We start from the raw sequence: 18,251 nt of genomic DNA on the forward strand, positions 1-18,251 counted from the left end.
GGACCTGAAAAAAGCAGGAAAACTTGTCTTTCTTTTCCAGCCTATGAATAAAAACAAGAAGGGAGGGGATGAGATCAACTAGTTTTAAAAGTCTGAAGGACAGCTTAAGTAACTGAGGGTACGTCTACATTGCAGTTAAAAACCCACGGCTGCCCTATGCCAGCTGACTCAGACTCACAGGGCTCACGCTGCAGGGCTCTGTAGACTTCTGGGCTCAGGCTGGCATCCGGGCTCTAGGACCCTGTAAGATGGTAGGGTCCCAGAGCTCAGACTCCAGCCCGAGCCCTGTGATCCCGAGTCAGCTGGCAAAGGCCAGCCTCAGGTTTTTAACTGCAGTGTACATATACCCCTAGGAAACTCATCTCATTTTCAAGAGCTTTAGGCAAGTAGGAAATTAAGCTCCAGTCACTTTCACTTAGGCATATTTTTCCCAGTCTGATCTGAAATAATCAGTTTAAGCCACCGACTACAGTTAATCCGTCTGTTTAATAAATCATTTAGTTGTAAATGTGAAACATTTTGATAAGAGAAGTTTACGTACCCAAAACAATTAAGGTTGTTTTACTTAATAAAAATAAATTTTACACAATATTTTGGGTGCTTGTTTAAATTCCAGTTACCATCCTAATGCAGCTTGACACAAATCACGAGCAAAAGGTTAATTATCTAGTAATAAGCAATGTATCATTCACTGTTTTCTAACATACAAAAAAATGTACAATTAATAAGGACCTAAAAATATTATGCTATGTAATTGCTTAAATAAATGTGTATAGTTTTAGTGTACCCTCCTAAGTAGCAAAAAGATGTACCAAATCTAGTTTAAAGGCTCTACTTAGTCATAACCATTAGGCCTTGTCTACACTACAGGGAAAAGTCGATCTAAGCTACGCAATTTGAGTTACGTGAATAGCGTAACCCAAATCGATGTAGCTTAGCTCTACTTACCATGGAGTCCACACTATGCGACGTCGACAGGAGACGCTCTCCCGTCGACTTCCCTTACTCTTCTCGATCAGGTGGAGTACAGGAGTCGACAGGAGAGCAATCAGCGGTCGATTTAGCGGGTCTTCACCAGACTCGCTAAATCGACCGCCGATGCATCGATCGCCAAAGCGTCGATCCTCCGATAAGTGTAGACAAGCCCTTAGAACATGTTGATTTACATCTACCAGTGAGAATGCATCTTTCTTTGGAAAATAATTGAACTACAAATGGAAGAGTTGATTAAAATTGATGATTTAAATCAAGGCTTTCTGCTTGGAGATTTAAATCAACCCACCCTGCCCTACGTTTTGATGTGGACTATGGCAACTCACTTCTTGCCTGAGAAATAGGAATGGCTTTCTCTAGTATTTCTGACATGTACTCTCTTCCAAGGACCAAGTGGATCGGCTCATCAAAGCTCCTAGTCCCAGAAGCAAAGATCCACATTTGGGCTTGAATTGCAATATGCTGTTGCTTGACTAACACGTTGGCTCTGTGGAGTAGGGAAGGAAATCTGTGAGAGATCCACATAGAGGATAGTTGAACAAGTATTTGCAAATTAGACTGGCCAGAGACAAAATACAGAGGACAGAGCCTTGAGAAACCCACACAGCAAGCTGGAGGTGGGTTAAGAAGGCTCCTCCAAGTGAAACACTGAGGGTATGTCTACATAGCAAAGAAAAACCCACGGCTGGCCCGTGCCTGCTGACTTAGGCTCACTGGGGTTGGGCTGTTTCATTGCTGTGTTTTCATTCTGGACTTGGGCTGGAGCCTGAGCTCTAGGACCCACACACCTCTCAGGGTCCCAGAGCCTGGACTCCAGCCCAGAAGTCTACAAAGCAATGAAACAGCCCTGCAGCACAAGCCCCACGATCACAAGTCAGCTTGCATGGGTCAGCCATGGGTTTTTCTTTGCTTTGTAGACATACCCTGAATGAACAATTAGAGAGGCAGAAGGAGAGTGAAGTAAGAACAAAGTCACAAAATCCAAGGGAGGACAAGGTTTCAAGAAGATGATCATGGTCAACTGTGTTTAAGGCAGGATCAAGAAGAATGAGTATAATTGGTTCTAAGTTTTGGCCAAGAGGTTATTGGAGACTTTCAGAGTCATTTAAGTGGAGTACAAGGGTTGAAGCAGAACTGGATGGAATTAGAGGAAAGAAACTCAAGACAGCAGACATTAGCAATTAAAGAAAGAAGGGAGATAGGGCAGAATCTAGAAAAACAAGTGGGGTCACTTTTTGTTTGCTTGGTTTTCTAAGATGGAAGAGACTAAAACATGCTAATATTGTGAGGTGAAGGAGCCTGAGAAAAGAGAGAGGTTGAATAGAAAAGAAAGTGAGAATAGGAGTGTGAACAATGGCGATGGCATGGGATTATGGTTTAGTTCAAGTGGTGTAATCTGTATGTAGAAAAGGCTTAGGCTATGTCTACACTTGCCATCTAAAGCACAAAAAGTCCTTTTTTTGTGCTAAAACCGCGGGAGCATCTACGTTAATGACTTTTGGCGGTGACACTCAGAAGTTTCACCGCAAAAAGAAAACCACCTTCACGAGAGGCATACAACTCCTTCTGCTGTTCTTTCTGCACTGTTGTGAAAGTGAAGACACGTTCTACCTGTGTAAACACCTTTTGGCCTCCGGAGGATATCCCACAGTTCCAAAAGTGACCACTCTGGCCAGCATCTCTGCTGCTCTGACACCCGGTAAAGGGACGTCCGCCCCTCCCCCTGTAAACCCCGGGAGGTTTGAAACTCCCTTTCCCTTTGCTTGTAGATATGGCGGGGAAAGCAGCCAGACAGCAGGGGAGTTAAAAAAAATGCCACAAAAGAAACAAGGAAGTAATGGGGCTGCTGGGACATGAAGCAGTGCATCACGGGGCACTGAGTAAGGACCCAGAATGCCTTCCGCTCACCCTCCTCTTCCCACAAGACCTATCGAGAGAGTGATGGAAGTGCTGCTACTTTAAACACACTCTGATGCCTGAGGAGTTAAGTGAGTACACAAACCAGCACTTTTCTTTCACCGGTTCCCTAACACCGCTGAAACTGACAGCACAAAAACTCTGCAAGTGTAGACATACCCTTAGAATAATAAAATTCAGTGCTTGAAATTTTCAAACACCAGAATCAAGATGGAAGCTTTTCCTTGTGAGTGGAAGAGCCTCTTTCTTTAGATACTTCATGCTTATCAACTATCAATTTCTGTAGAAAGCTTTAATTTTTTTTTAAAAATGTAAAAATGTAAATATTTACAACTGAAAAGATAAGCTTTTAAATCTGATGACGCAGTGTCATCTTCCTGAGTCTGCAGATTGATGGTTATAGTTCCTCTCCTGCTACACCTAACTGTTAAACTGCAATAGTGTGAAATTAACAAGACTTTACTAAATTTCACTACTGCTAGTCAGAATTCAGGCTCCAATTCATGGGAGTACTTAAACACATGCTGAAGTGCTATCCTGAATACAGATGCTTCCCTGAATTGGGCCTTAGTGAGTGCTTCACAAGGCACTAGAGCAGGGGTAGCCAACATATGGCTCCGGAGCCACATGTGGCTCTTCAGAAGTTAATATGCGGCTCCTTGTATAGGCACCAACTCTGGGGCTGGAGCTACAGGCGCCAACTTTCCAAAGTGCCGGGGGGTGCTCACTGCTCAACTCCTGGCTCTGCCACAGGCCCTGCCCCCCACTCCACTTCTCCCCGTGCCCTCCCCTCAGCCTGCAGTGCCCACGCTCCTGCCCTTTCCCCCCAGAGCCTCTTGCACGCCACGAAACAGCTGATCGGAAAGTGCAGGGAGGGAGGGGGGGGTGCTGATGGGCGAGGCTGCTGGTGGGTGGGAGGCACTGGGAGCGGGGTGGGGGAGCTGATGGGGGGCTGCTGACATATTACTGTGGTTCTTTGGCAATGTACATTGGTAAATTCTGGCTCCTTCTCAGGCTCAGGTTGGCCACCCCTGCACTAGAGACAGGCACCAGAGCTATTCAGCAAGGGAGGATGACTCCACTTCCTGCACCCTTCCAAAAAAAGAAGGAAAAAAAAGGAAACAAAGGCTATGGCTACATTAGAGAGCTTACAGCGGTGCAGTAAGCTGCTGTAAGCTAATGGGAGAGAGCTCTCCCATTGTTTTAATTACTCCAGCCCCCGTTAGTGGTGGTAGCTTTGTTGATGGGAAAGCTTTTCCTGCCGACATAAGTGTCAGTGTGGACAGCGCTAAGTTGCCATAATTATGTAGGGTTAATTCACACCCCTGAGTGACATAACTTATATCGACTTAAGCTGTAGTGTAGCCATAACCCAAGATTCATCCTCTACTTTCCAGCAGCCTATTGTACCTTATGTGGAGGCAGTTTCCACACGAGTTACAACAGAAAGCTGTGTTCGTCACTCCAGTCTACCTACTACTCAACAACACTCTTCCATTGTTTTTTGCAAATGTATCTCTATGTCCAATATATCAGAATGAGGATGTTTAAATGCTATTTATTAAATAAATAATTTTAAATACTTATTGTAAAAGGGCTAATTTTCTAAAAAAAAAAAAAAATGTGGACCATTACTTTTGCACTTCTCTATAAACTTGTGACTTCTGCATTTTTCTGAGACTAACCCTTTTCTTCATTTTTAAACTTTTTTGTCATGACAAAAAATAATTAGCCTTAGCCAGGACCTATGACAGAAAGGCAGAAAAAGTGTGCAATGAAGTCAGAAAGGAAAGGAAGCATAATCAAAATCACAGGAAGATTATAACATTTTAAATTAAATAGACAGCTGATCAACAATGCTATAATTAAGTACAGAGCACAAACAATACAGAACTGTTTTCTTCCCTCAGACTGCAATGGGTGTTTCTTAGGCTATGTCTACACTAGCACTTTTGTCAGTAAAACTTTCTTTGGTCAGGGGTGTGAAAAAAACCACACCCCTGACCGACATAAGTTTCACTGACAAAAGCACCAGTGTGGACAGCGCTTTATCTGCTGGAGATGCTCTTCCACCAAAATAGCTACTGCCGCTCATTGGGGGTGGTTTAATTATGCCGATGGAAGAGCTGTCAGCTGTCAGCATAGAACAGCTACACAGCTGCAGCAGTACATCTGTGCTGCTGTAAGGTCTGTAATGTAGACATAGCTTAAGAAATGAAGGGGAAGGAAGGTGGTGTAGTAGCACAGGTATTTTTCATCCAGGTTAGTAGACATGGGTAAACTTGTTCAAACAAAATAAGGATTTTATAATGGGAACTCTCAATCTTAATATAGCTAGCAAGAACGTTCAATTTACATTCAGAAAGAAAATACTTGCGCATTACCATAGTTTAATAGGCAAAACATAGGAGACTTGTGTTACAGAGCAACTCTGATATTTGTTTAAACTAGTGTTGTCAGTGTTAATCAAATGCCATTCTCCATCTCAAGAAGAGCGCAGCAAACATGACTCTGCTCCAATGGAGATTTTATTGTATTAGTCCCTTATATATTCAGTTTAGTCAGTACAATATTTTTACATTACAACAACATTCTATATAGTTTTTAAATTTTCCCTTTTTCAAGACCCTTATGGGCAGGGTCAAAGGTTACTTGAAATTAAATTTCTAGCTTGCCATCTGTGACAGGGTGTATAAACCCCTCACTAGACAGCAAGGAGTTAAAGAGTAGATCTGGGCAGAGGAGGGCCCATGCCGAGCATGCTCCGCTTGGAGGCAAGATCTACAAGGGAGACGCTCAATTAAGGGTGGACAGAGCAGGGAGGAGGATTGACTCTGGGAGCTCCAGAGCAGAAGGCAGCCAGATACAAATTGAGTGAAGGCATGTTGGAGAGCAGCAGCCTTTGCGGGACAGAGAGGGGATAGGCAACCACCAGGACAGCATTCACCAGGACAGACTGCAGAAGACGAGATGGAGGTAGGAAGTGGCCCAGGGAGGCTGACTCGAGGCAATCCAGAGGAAGGCTGGTGGGCGTGCCTCACAGGGACATAGGTCAGAACTCGGTGGAGCGGGAGGGCCCACATTCCCCTAGTTTTTCAACTGTAACCATTAGGCAGGGGGAACTGCCATCGACCGTAACCACTGGGGGCAGGGGAACTGCCATAGACCGTAACCACTGGGCGACAGACCCCAGGCCTGATCACACCATCCCCAAGAGTAATTTACAGTAACCAACTGTCCCACTGTCACCTATCCCAAGTATTTTTTTCATTGCATCCAGTAAGATAAGCATAGTAAGCTATAAGTTTCTGTTAACAATCAGCAATGATAGTGTTAATATTAGCACGTAATATTTGTAAATACTCCTTTGTAAAGTGTATTGTAAACTTTATGGCCTCCTTTGTAAAGTGTAATCTCTGGAGGTGTTATATAGAGCTAAATATCAGTTAAGTCATTGGGATGCACAGATATGATCACTTGAGCTGAACTGAGACAGTCCATGTCTCAAACTTGTCACTGTCTCACTGTAGTATCAGGAAGACAATGGACAGATTCATATTTAGAAGATTTTCTTTCATCCCATAAGGGCTAGAAGGTTAAGTTCTGCAGTGCAACTCTTCAGCTACAGAATCATAGAATACATATGGCCCTAAACATATCCTGAACTTGTCAACATTATAAATACTCGAACAAGGCAGGGATGTAATTATCTCCTTTATAGTCTATAAAAACAGTTACAATTGTTTAAGAGTTGGTGTAAATAGAAAAAATCTCTGTTCAAAAAAACTTATCAGTTGTGTTTAGAACTTAAAGCTGAGAAAGATCTGTATGCTAAAGAACGTGTATCTGCTTTGCTAGGTAGCTATCAGCAGTGACTATGAAACTCCAGAAGAGTGTGTGTGGCGGGGAGAAATAGCTGGTTAATATCTTAATCATTCATATGAAATGGCTGGAAAATATTTGTAAATTAATTTCACACACAGGGAGTCATGGTCCCAACTAATTATTTTGGTTAACTACTCTACTACCTCTCTACAGTCCTGAGATAAAATACAGTTAGGTTTTAAAAGCAGAGTTGTGATTAGGAAAGTTATTTGAGTACACACCCAAAAAAGTTAGCTAGAGAATTCCCAGTTCACCTTCACCAACCATGGAATGTTAGAAAAAATCTTGAATGCAAAAAGACTAAATGTTGGCAGAAGTGCTCAACATCATGGAAGAAAAAAAATGTTGGCTCAGAAAGCAGTTGGCCAAAGGAGATTTGGTCAAAGGAGGAAGAAGTATCAGAACTTATCATTGGAAGACATCACAACATATATAAAGAATTGACTAGTTGATCTATCTATCAAAAAGTAGAAGGGGAAAAATCTGTCTCCCCGATATAACTGATTTTGCCCTATTTTCATTCCTCCAGCTCACTACAGTTCTCTTACTTTTGTTTGGTAAGCTGGAAAGAAATGTTACATAAAAGAAAAGCCAAATCATCTATGCAGGTTAACTTGTATAGAGAAATAAAGAGATGGCCCCAGAAGGTTTCATGCCTGCTCTGCTGAGAGCTCTACAATTGCACTTTTCTTGACACCATATCTGTCTGATTATTCTGCCCCTTAAGAACTTACATGAAGGGAGTAGCATCCCTTCTGTTGCCACTGTAGCTCCACGCTAATAGCAATTAAAGCTATTAAAACTGATTAACCATGCAAATGATTACTACTTTTTGGTTTTTCTTTCCATATTGTTTTTCACTGAACAAGACAAAAACCTACGTAATTCTGATGTCTTCCCTCAGTATTTTGATTCTACACATTTCTGGTAGGTGAGATAAAACCCTGCTTCCACTTGTCAATAACAGAACACCTGACAGGGAGCATGGCCCAGCAGCTAGAACACAGTTCAGAGAATCAGGAGACCCACTGACTCTGCATGACCTTGGGGAATTTTCAACCTCTCTCTGCCTCAATTTCCCCATGTATCAAAAGTGCTTTCAGATCTATGGCTGAGAATCACTGAATAAGCTCCAAGTATTATATATTCTGTTAGTGCAGATCTTGGAACTTACATACAATGGCATAAATTCAGAGTGGGCTTGAAAATATCCCCTCCGTTCTCCAACCCCCATTTTAAAGTTCCCTGCAGATAACAAAATTAGTACATATTAGAACTACCCAAAAGTAGAAGCAGCTGCCCACCAGAGAGAAACTGACATGTTTAGTAAGTTTCACACAGTGCCCTGCTGAGCAATTTTCTATGCCAGAGATGAGCAACTTTAAGGTAGACTAGGCCACAAAATCCACTAAACCCCTTTGGCAGCCATATAGGGTTTTTTGTTTGTTTTTCAAAAAGATTGCACCAGGTTGCTAAGGGGCGCAGTCTTTTAGAAAAGCTGCTGTTGCCTCATATCGCTAGGCTCCACTTCCCCAACAGCACAGGCTCCGACTTTACCCCATGCCATCCAGCTCCAGTTACCGCCCCATTGGCTGACTGTTAGGAAATGAGAACCACATTTTCCCTATCCACCCATCAATGGGAAGGAAGTAACCAGAGCTGTGTAGCATGGTGCAGCAGAGTGAAGCAGAATGCCATGTGTGAGGTCACACCATTCAAATCTGGCCCAAACACTCCTCCAACATACCAACCGGGAAGATATTTGCCGTTACACTACCCAATTCTGGTTACTGCTTCCCCATTGGCAGACATATGCCCCGACTCATCCACAGCCTGGAGAGTAGGGGGAGATAGGCTGGCCCCAATCAGACTGGCTGTGGGAGCTGGGAGCCAATGAGAAGGCAGTTAGAGCCAGGTGGCTTAGAGAGAAGCCCCTTCCCTGCATGCCTGAAACTGGGGTGGTTGGGCCAGTGAGCGGCACTGCGACCGAGTGCCTGGGCTCCTGCTCCCAGTTCTAGGCTCTGCTCCACCACACCCCACACTTTAAGCACTGTGTCTGGTGCTCAGATTGGGTGAGCCTAGGAGCTAATTGGGTAGGCTGGGGCTCAACTCTGCTCAGCCTCCCACGCACAAAAATATTTTCACCAGCCGCCTCTGGACAGACCAAATAAAATGATTTGGCAAGCCAAATGTGTCCCCCAGCTTGCCAGTTACCCATCCCCATTTTATGCAGTGCCTTTTCCCAAACTTAAGGTGGGTATATAAAACTGACTAGGCTTTTGTCAAATTTCATTCTGAATTTGATGTTCATGGTCTGCAAAATTGCTGCACACAGGAGTTGTGGCACAGGTGTAAACTTAGGGCTTGTCTACATAGAGACTTAGCAAAAGGCAAGTCAGGCTGTAACAGTTCATCACACTAGCCTTCCATGCACTAAGTTGACCTACTGCCTTTCACTAAAAATTTAGTAGAACTTTCGTTCCAAATAGCAGGAGGTCAAAGTACACTATGGAACTTTTAGTGCCCAGCAGTAGGGTCCACACAGAGACTTAGTGTGCAGCAAGCTAGTTTACTGTTAATGCACACCTTGTGTGTTTGTATGAAATGGTATGATACCACCTTAAATAATTACAGATTTGTTATCTTGTGTGTATTTCGATCCCTTTCTGCTTATTTTTTGACAAAACCAGGTTTGAAATTTACAGATCTGGGTTTGAAATTTACTGTTCTTAGATTCAATAACAGTATAATGATTTTTGAACTGCTACTCTCAATTTCCTCCTTAAATAAATGGATCAGCTGTTGGACAGGTGCTCTTTTGTTGCTTGCCTATTTCATAGCCTATTCCCCTGCATCATATAAACTTGCTTATTGAAATTATGTGTAAGAATCAATATTAGCCATGTCTTGGTACACATATGAAAGCTTACTGTGAATTTCTTATTATTGTATGATGACCTTCCACAGTGGAACATCAATCACCCAGCAAATTCAAGTAAGAGGTCAATTTTATGTTGGAAAAATGTACAGCTTTATTAGAATATAAACACTTGCACTGGTTATATTTAAGTTAATGAACATTACAACTGTTCCTTTTATTCTGCTAATGTAATCAAAGTATTTTTTTTTAATTAAAAACCCACTTGCATGTTCAACTATGCCTTTCCTGTAAAATGCTTCTTGGGAGCCAACAATTTAATATATTATAGTAACATGTAGGTCAATTAATGAAGTGCTTATAATTAATTTCAAAAGACTTGGGATGAAGAGTACTGTAACAGAGTAACAGCGTACTGCAACCATAGAGTTAGGCTTGGAAAATCTGATTTTTTTTTTTTTAAGACAGATAATATCAATGTTTATTTTTAAGCATTTTTTTCTATTTTTAATCTATTTAAATTTTCAAAGTTGTGGGAAATTATTTGGGGGCTGACAATTATTAAGTGACTGTAGACACAGATTAAAAAAATTAAAGCTTTACAAACATTAAAAACAAACGGTCAACATTACATGTCAAAATATACAGAGTAAATATCCTTGAAATCACACTTTAATAAGTTCTCAAGCAGCATTTTTCTTACTTTGCCTATATGTAAATTTTGATCTTCATCAATGGAAATATTTTTTCATCAGTTTGTGTGTGTGTGTACAATGAAACTGACATTTACTAACATTTACTGATAAAAGCCTACATAAAGTTCTGCTTCGCACAGTTTTCTACTAAAGATGAAATCAAAATTATGTACTGGGTAAATTACACCCCCAGAGATATAAGAATGTATTGTATAAACCAAAATATTTATGATGTTTATATAATTTACATCTTAGGACATCTAAAAGCACAGCTTCTTTCTTTCTTCCCCTTTCAATCCCTGCTCTCCACCAAAGAAGAGTAAAAGTTTATTATTATTGACTATATAGTTTAGTACTAAAACTTTGACCATGAAGACCCAATATCTTTGTAAGCCAACCCAGCTAGAGACATTTCTCCTTCTTTCCATATTTCTTTTTTTAGTACAATAGCATCTTGTTAATTTTTACTAATGTAGAAGAACACTATAGTGAATTAATTGTTCTATTGCTAATTTGAAAAAAGTACTGTTCTCTTATTTTGACAAGTGCAATTTCCTTTAAATAATTTATTATACTTCATAATGTACTACAGTATATTTTGTAAAAATAAGTCATATCTCTAAGACTTCATTATAATATTCTAAAATATTTTGCTAAGAAATGGAGAGAGCAAATTTTTTTGGTGTGTGTCAAATAAAATATGTACAGATTAGTGAAGTTCTACATAGTACCATAATCTGAATAAAAACAAGATATTTGTTTTTAAGTCACTCTACTCCTGCATTGGACACTGCAATCCTTTTCGCAGCAATTAAATAACGGTCATAGAGGACTTAGGGTAATGAATAAGGAGCAAATGCAAACACACTAAAAATCAAAGATAATATTTGCATACAACAATCCTTAATAAAACCATGAAAAAAAAAATGTGTGTTTAGAACTCTCTCAAAGATTTTCAAGGATTCCCAAAAGGTTTCTCAATAGCCAAATTTAGAACAGTAATACTCCTTGCTAATGATTTATATGTTAATACTTCCTGCTTGTGTGATCTTATAAAAACAACCTTCTAGACTATGTATATGTGTGCATACAGTATAAACATCCATAGTTTTACTATTCTCAAATCTTAACCATAAAGTTTAAACCTAGAGTGATAGGCACATCTCCCTCCTCCCTTTCATCACTAAGCTCATTGCACAGCTGTTTACAATTGCTGTCTGGAGTTGCTTTCCTCCAATTCCTTCCTAGACCCCCTCTAGTCCATCTTCTGTGCCTTACACTCCATTGAAATTGCTCTTGCCAAAGTCTCTAATGACCTCTTCCTAGCTAAAGCTCAGAACCAGTACTCCTTGACCTGTCAGCTGCCTTTGACATCCTCTTAATTGAAATATTGTTCTCCCTTGGTTTCCATGACTGTCCTCTGCTGGCTCTGCTACTTCTCTAATCACTCCTTTTGCATATCCTTATCCACCCTCCAACTTTCAATGGCAGTTCCCCAGAGCTCTGTTCTCGGTCCCCCCTTCTCTTTTCCTTCTACATCTTGTCTCTGGGTAATCTCATTCACAAACACAAATTCACTACCATCTCCATGCTGACAATTCACACATCTTCTTCTCTACTCCTCTCTTTCTCCCCTAAATGCCTTTTGTCTACACTAAAATCTCATCCTCTCTCGCTAACATCTCCACAGCCTCAACATGGCTAAAACAAAGCTTCTAGTCTCTCCCAACAGTCCCCCTGCTACTTTCTTTCCTAGCTACAATGGACACCACCACCATCCTGCCTGTCACTCAGGCTCATAACCTCAGTGTCGTCTTTGACCTCCAGGTTATGTCTAAATCTTGCTGATTGCTTCTGCATAAGACCTCTAAGATATAATCTATTCTATTCATCCACAGAGCTAAAACTTTCATCCAGCATCCCAATTACTGCATTATCCTACTCTCTGGCCTTGACAAATACAATTTTGCCCCACTCATATTAATTCAGAATGTTGGTGCAAAGACCATTTTCCTAGCACGGCACTTCGACCATGTCACCCCTCTCTCTGCATTCCTCAACAGGATCTCTTCTTCTCTACTGAATCAAACATTAGCTGCTTGCCTTCACTTTCAGGGCCCTTCATTGTCTGTCTCCTCCCTACCTATTAACTCATATGTGCCACACAGACATCAACTCCTACCTCCAATCAATCCATGATGCCAGCCACTATCACGCACTTGTTCAATTTTTAAAACACCTTTGATGCCTTCTCATATGCTGTCCCTCATGCTTGAGAGGAACTCCCTGTAAACATCTGCAAAAACTCACTCATCCTCCTCTACACTCTCTTTTGGTCAGCAGCCTATGACACCATCTGGCACACAGGTTTGCTGTACAAGATGTCAAAAATTCTTCCTAGATGGGTTGCCACGGCAACTGAGCTATTGCTCCAGGGTAGACATGTGAAAGTGGCTCTGGGCCATAAAACCAGCACTTGAAGATTCCAGAAGAATAGACTCTAGAAAGGCTTCATGCTGGAATCAAATTTATTTTATGCATTCACCAACAATTTGCCATACACCATCTCCAGGAGATTCATGTAGTCCCATGATACCTGCTTGGCTCAAAGGACTGTAACTTCCAAAAGACTGAAGAGAACCTGAACAGTGATACTGCTGCCAAAGGTGACTAATGTAAGAAATGGAGACCAAACAAGTACATGAAACACTGCATCAACATGCTTCCTCTTGCATCATGCTCAGAGCCAACTTGAGCTTAAATATGTTTTTGAATGGTCAGAGGTTGGCACATGTTCTAAAACCAGTGTATGAAGGGGTCACTCTAAGTCACACACTTCTATACAAATGCCACCTCACTAAAGATCAAGAGCAGAAACTGTCTTCTGAACAAACTAGTAGTTTTCTCTTGGGGAGTCAATGCACTATGTGGTTTGGGGCTCACCATATGCTACTGAGTTGGAGAATGTTGTGCCAGTTTGGTTAAGCTCTGCACGTGCTACACTATCAGACAAACAACTCAATCATACCAAGAGAATTATTACAGGCATACTGAAGGCAACAAAACTTGTATGGTTACCAATCCTAGCCAAAAATCCTCAACCTAACAGCTGGCATCAGAATATAGCCAATAAACTGATCAGGGTGCAAGATACCTTTATCAATACATCAAGATATAGCAAATGCCATACTTGCCACTGTTCAGGAATATATGGAATGTACCCCATCATCAAATGCATAGCAGAAATCTTATCTGGACAGTGCTGCACACTCTCTATCCAACTGATGATATCCTCAGCTCACCGTGGTGGTCAGAATTAAGAGAGAACCTCTCCCACCACCTGTAACTCTCACATCATCACCAGGCTGGATGAACAGCAACCTGGCTTTGGGCTCCCATGCCACCTTTGGAGACAGTTTAATAGGTCTAGGTGTGGCATGGTTCGCTATGCCAAGACAGACCATGACTAGGGCATCAAGGACAGCCATCTGTGTACCTTTAATGCTGTGCAGGATGGCTTCACTTTTTGTGTTGGGTTCCCCAGAGGTCTTCCCATAGTGAACACTGCTGACTCAGTGGCCACTTACTGGCTCAAGACCATTTAGCTGTTTTGGCATTGGTTTGTTTTTTAAAAGCTTGTCTTGCTCACACGCAGTCATGTGCACACTCTCCCTCTGTAAATACATATAGTGTGTGTGTGTGTTTGTGTCACACCGTTCTTGTGATACCTACAAAAACACTTGACAATGGAAATGCTGCTGATGTACTAATATCACTGCCTATCATGCTGACCAATACTGTCTCATCTGTCTGTTTATAGCCATCTTGTCTTATATTTAAAATGTAAGCTCTTTGAAGCAGGGACCGTCTCTTTGTTCTCTGTGTGTACAGAACCCAAGTACAATAACTAGTGCTCCTAAGCACTACAGTAACAAACAATAATAAATCTGCTAATTTTACAAGTATAATTAAAAATTGTATAACCATACATTATTCACACAGCTAAGTCTATGAAAAAACAAGTTCATCTTGTTACCCCATCCATCCCTGTTTGCTTATACCACCCTTCTGTTTCATCTTTTTTTAAACAAAACTGTAAGCTCTTTAGTGCAGGAACTGTCTTTCACTATGTCATATATTTGTAGGAGGCTCATCACAATGGGTTCCTGACCTAACTGGGGCCTTTAGGTACTTGCATAACACAAAATTGATGAGAATGAAGGTTTCCTACTGAATATATGCATCTCTAGTAGTTGACATTTTCATTAATACTTCATAGCCTCAAAGTGATTAAAGTTTTCCCAATCATTCACATGCAGAAAAGCTTACCATATTCTGTCCATAAATTATCCATTTCCATTAGTAAAATATTTCTGGGAATAAGACATTTTCAGTTACTTGTCTGCTACATTTCTAACATATTTTTCGTTATCTCTCTCTCTGCCCCTGAAGTGAGTAATTTAGGTTCAATCATAATAATGAATGTATACTTCACTATTCCGATAAAAATTTATTTGAAATAAAATGGTATAGTATATAACTTTGTGTAGATAAGAAACCAGGTATGTTTTGGCCATACCGGAAAAACAACTTCTGTGGTGAAGTGCTAACCTCGCTATTTCATGAATAAGTTACTGGCACAAGTGAATAGATGCTTGCAGGTTTATTTACTGTAATTTAAGTTTTAGCATTCAGTTTTCATAGAAAGATTGTTTTTATAGAAAGACATTCAACTTGCATTGACTAGAAAACAATCATTTACATACTTTGTCTAGCAATCTCAGTGTGAATAGAAATTGCAAGCCACCACTGAAAAATTTTCACTTACTGAAGGACACATCAGATTTTAATTTTAACATATCCACAATGAAAACAGGATATAACATTGCATAACAATGCTAATTCAAAACTAGAGTATAATATTGCTAATCCACAAACCTGATAATTCTCACAAAAACCAATCAGCTCATTCCACTTTATAATATGATATATTCTAAATCATGGCAAACTAAACTACACCTGTCAAAATTTAGTCATCTGCATTTAGCAAGGTTCTACCAGATAGCAGGTCCTGAGACCCATTATTCAATATACTAACATATAATCCTCAACACGATAAAGCCACACCTGTTAATACATTTTAGCATGTCTTTTAAAGTTTACCTGTGTGATAGAAATATGTTTGAAGTGATTATCCATAATAATAAATGTTTCAGGGTCTCAGGTAGTAACAAATGAACTCCCACCTTTATTAAGTATTATGATTCAGGGTTTCAGGGAGTAACAATGAACTCCCTCCTTTAATAGGAATTAGTACATTTATACAGGTTTTGACCAATACAACCAATTTTAGAATCCTCAAGCACACACAGTCTTTTTCTGTTCTCATGTTAAAGCACAACATATTTTCTTCTCTCCTACTGTTAGCATGGTTTTTTCATTCATAAGAAATTTTCTAGGATTATGAATTAGTCAAAATGTAGTACATATCTCTTAAGAAGAAACAGGATGACACAGACCTAGAGCATTACTGACAACAGTTTGCTAATCAACAAGCAAAGAAAATAACTGTCAAATGATCAATTAAACGAAATGAACATAAACTGGAATACAATTAATCTATAACTAACCCCACAGCAACGTTTAAAACAAACATTTTAAAGCATTTTTGTCTTGTTCCCCCAACCTTAGGATTCTAAATAGTTCCAGCCAGAAACTGAAACAAACACCTGCTGCCTTAAAGAATGTTAAATAGGAAAAACAAGCAACAGCAGCAAGCTCCATTTGAACATGAAAGAAACCAGGCAACATCCAGGCAGCAGCTCAGATCTTGTTTTCAACAATCAAGAGAAAAAATGGAACGTCCATCGAGGCCAAAATGAAACAATGCCACTTTTGCCAAGAGAACAAAAGCAACAACCACCAACCCCACCCCCCAAACAGGCTGATGGTCTCTCTAACTACATAGCCATGGCTGGAGACAGTGTAATCTCACCGGGAAAAGAATAGTGTGTCTGTGACATTCACTGTGAAAATATCAAAGTAAGTCCACCATGTAAAGATACCCAGCAATATTCTTACCAACCAGGATTTTGTTTTGAACGAACAGGTGGTGAGCAGACAAGGCCTGCTATTGTACTTGCAGCCCCATTCCTCAAGTGTGTGTTCAGTGGAGTGGATGCTACTACTCAGTGTGGCCCAAGACCCATGGTGCCTGCTACGTGCAGTGTAACTCAAGATGTGGTAGAGGTGTGCAAAACAGCTGCTGATGCACCCTACCACTAGTGAATCTACCATTATTACCTAACAGCAGCTGATTAGGAGTATGTCACTGATTACCATGACACAGTTTACAGGTAGAAGGCCATTATTCAGTATGACCCAGTGGCGTTAATGGGGATGGCAAGCAGTTTTCATGCTGAGTCAATGTGGAGCAGATGGAGTGGGAAGGCTGCTATTCTTCTGTTGGGAGGGAGGCAGCTAAGAATATTCGTTTGTAACCCAGAGAGAATGGTGAACAGGCAGCAAAAGGGGAACTCCACTCACTTCTGCAAGGCAGCATGGGTCTTGCTTGGGAGGAGGCTGTTCCTACTGAATGGGACCTAGAGCCTGGTGAATTCAGCGCAGCACGGCGCGCGGGGAAGGAGTGTTCTGTCCCCTCTCATCGCGCCCCGCCAGAAAGGAGGAAGGCACCAGTCGGCTTTCCCACAACCAGACAGGAGCCTTTGTCTGGTGCCCCAGGGCCGGTGGCTGAGGGGACCCCCGCCCGGACCCGGGCTGGGAAACCCCACGAACAGGTACCCACCTCGGGGGGGGGGGGCGGAGAAGGGAGTGTGTCCAGCACTAAGCCCACCTCCCCCCCGTCCCGCCTGGGGTTTGGGGATCTCGGCCCGCCCTGTGCCCGCCCCCAGACTATCCACCTGGGGATCCCGGCCTATCGCCCGGGGGCCTTCTCCAGTGCAGCCACCTGGGGGGTCCCAGCCCCCGAGGGTCTGTATCTCGGGGCCTCCCCCGGATCGCCCGGCTAGGAGCTCCCGCCTCCCCGGACGGGGGATGGGGAAGCAGCAGGACCGGGGGACGACGGTGGGTGGGCCCCAATGCCCGTGGAAAGGGATCGCTCCCGGCCCGGCGCTGCGAACCCCCCGCACTTACCCTGTCACAACAGGCGCCATCTTCCACAAACTCTCGCCAAAACTCCTACTCTCGCGAGAGCTGTCTCCTCCTCCCCTGGCCGAGTGCGCGCGTGCGCGGGCCCGTGAGACACACACGCGGTCGCGAAGGGGAGAGAATGGGGGAGCGCGCCGCCCCCTCATTCCCGGGTTCTCCCCTTAGACACAACAGCGGCAGCAGGCGTGGGAACCTGCCCAAGACTCGCGAGAACTCCAGCAGCGGCCTGCCAGGCACTAAGGGAGAAGCCAGATTAGTATCGCGAGAACAAAGTGAAAGGAGAGGGTGGGGGATTCTCTCGCTGCCGCGCTGCGCGTTTGTAGTCCTTGTTTCTCTGACTGTCCGTGAGCCGGCGGCAGGCGAGGAACAAACCATTCGGGGGAGAGGTGCGGGAGGCAGTCAGACTCTCTCCCACAGGGCAGGAGCGGCGCGGTTCTCTGCCTCTTGCCCGGCCGCGGGGCTGGGAGCGCTCCTGCGGGACGTGGAGCCGCCCTGGCCTGCGCGCGGTGGCAGCAGGAGTCGCGGGAGCAGTCACGGCCTTCCCTCCAGCGCCTCCCTCTCCGCGGGGCGGGACGGCCCAGCCCGGCTCGGGCAGCCGCCCGCCGTAGGAGGTTGCACGCTGGGTAACCGCTGATGTCTTAGCGGCCCACCAGTCTCCCCGCTAGTCTTAAAGGTGCCACAGGACCCTCTGTTCCTCTATTTCAGGGACTCGCTGA

At 42.6% G+C, this 18,251-nt stretch overlaps 1 protein-coding gene across 1 annotated transcript in view; it reads right to left on the minus strand.

Moving 5' to 3' along the window:
- Nucleotides 1–17,625, minus strand: part of RBPJ (recombination signal binding protein for immunoglobulin kappa J region) — an 83,613-nt gene extending 65,988 nt beyond the window's left edge. Inside the window, exon 1 of the mRNA XM_065404840.1 lies at nucleotides 17,521–17,625. Coding sequence (XP_065260912.1) covers nucleotides 17,521–17,540 — 20 coding nt within the window. The 5' untranslated portion in view covers nucleotides 17,541–17,625. The remainder of the gene's footprint in view (nucleotides 1–17,520) is intronic.
- Nucleotides 17,626–18,251: the final 626 nt, after the last annotated feature.

This window comes from Emys orbicularis, chromosome 5 (assembly GCF_028017835.1).
Source record: "Emys orbicularis isolate rEmyOrb1 chromosome 5, rEmyOrb1.hap1, whole genome shotgun sequence".
Lineage (NCBI taxonomy): Eukaryota > Metazoa > Chordata > Testudines > Emydidae > Emys > Emys orbicularis.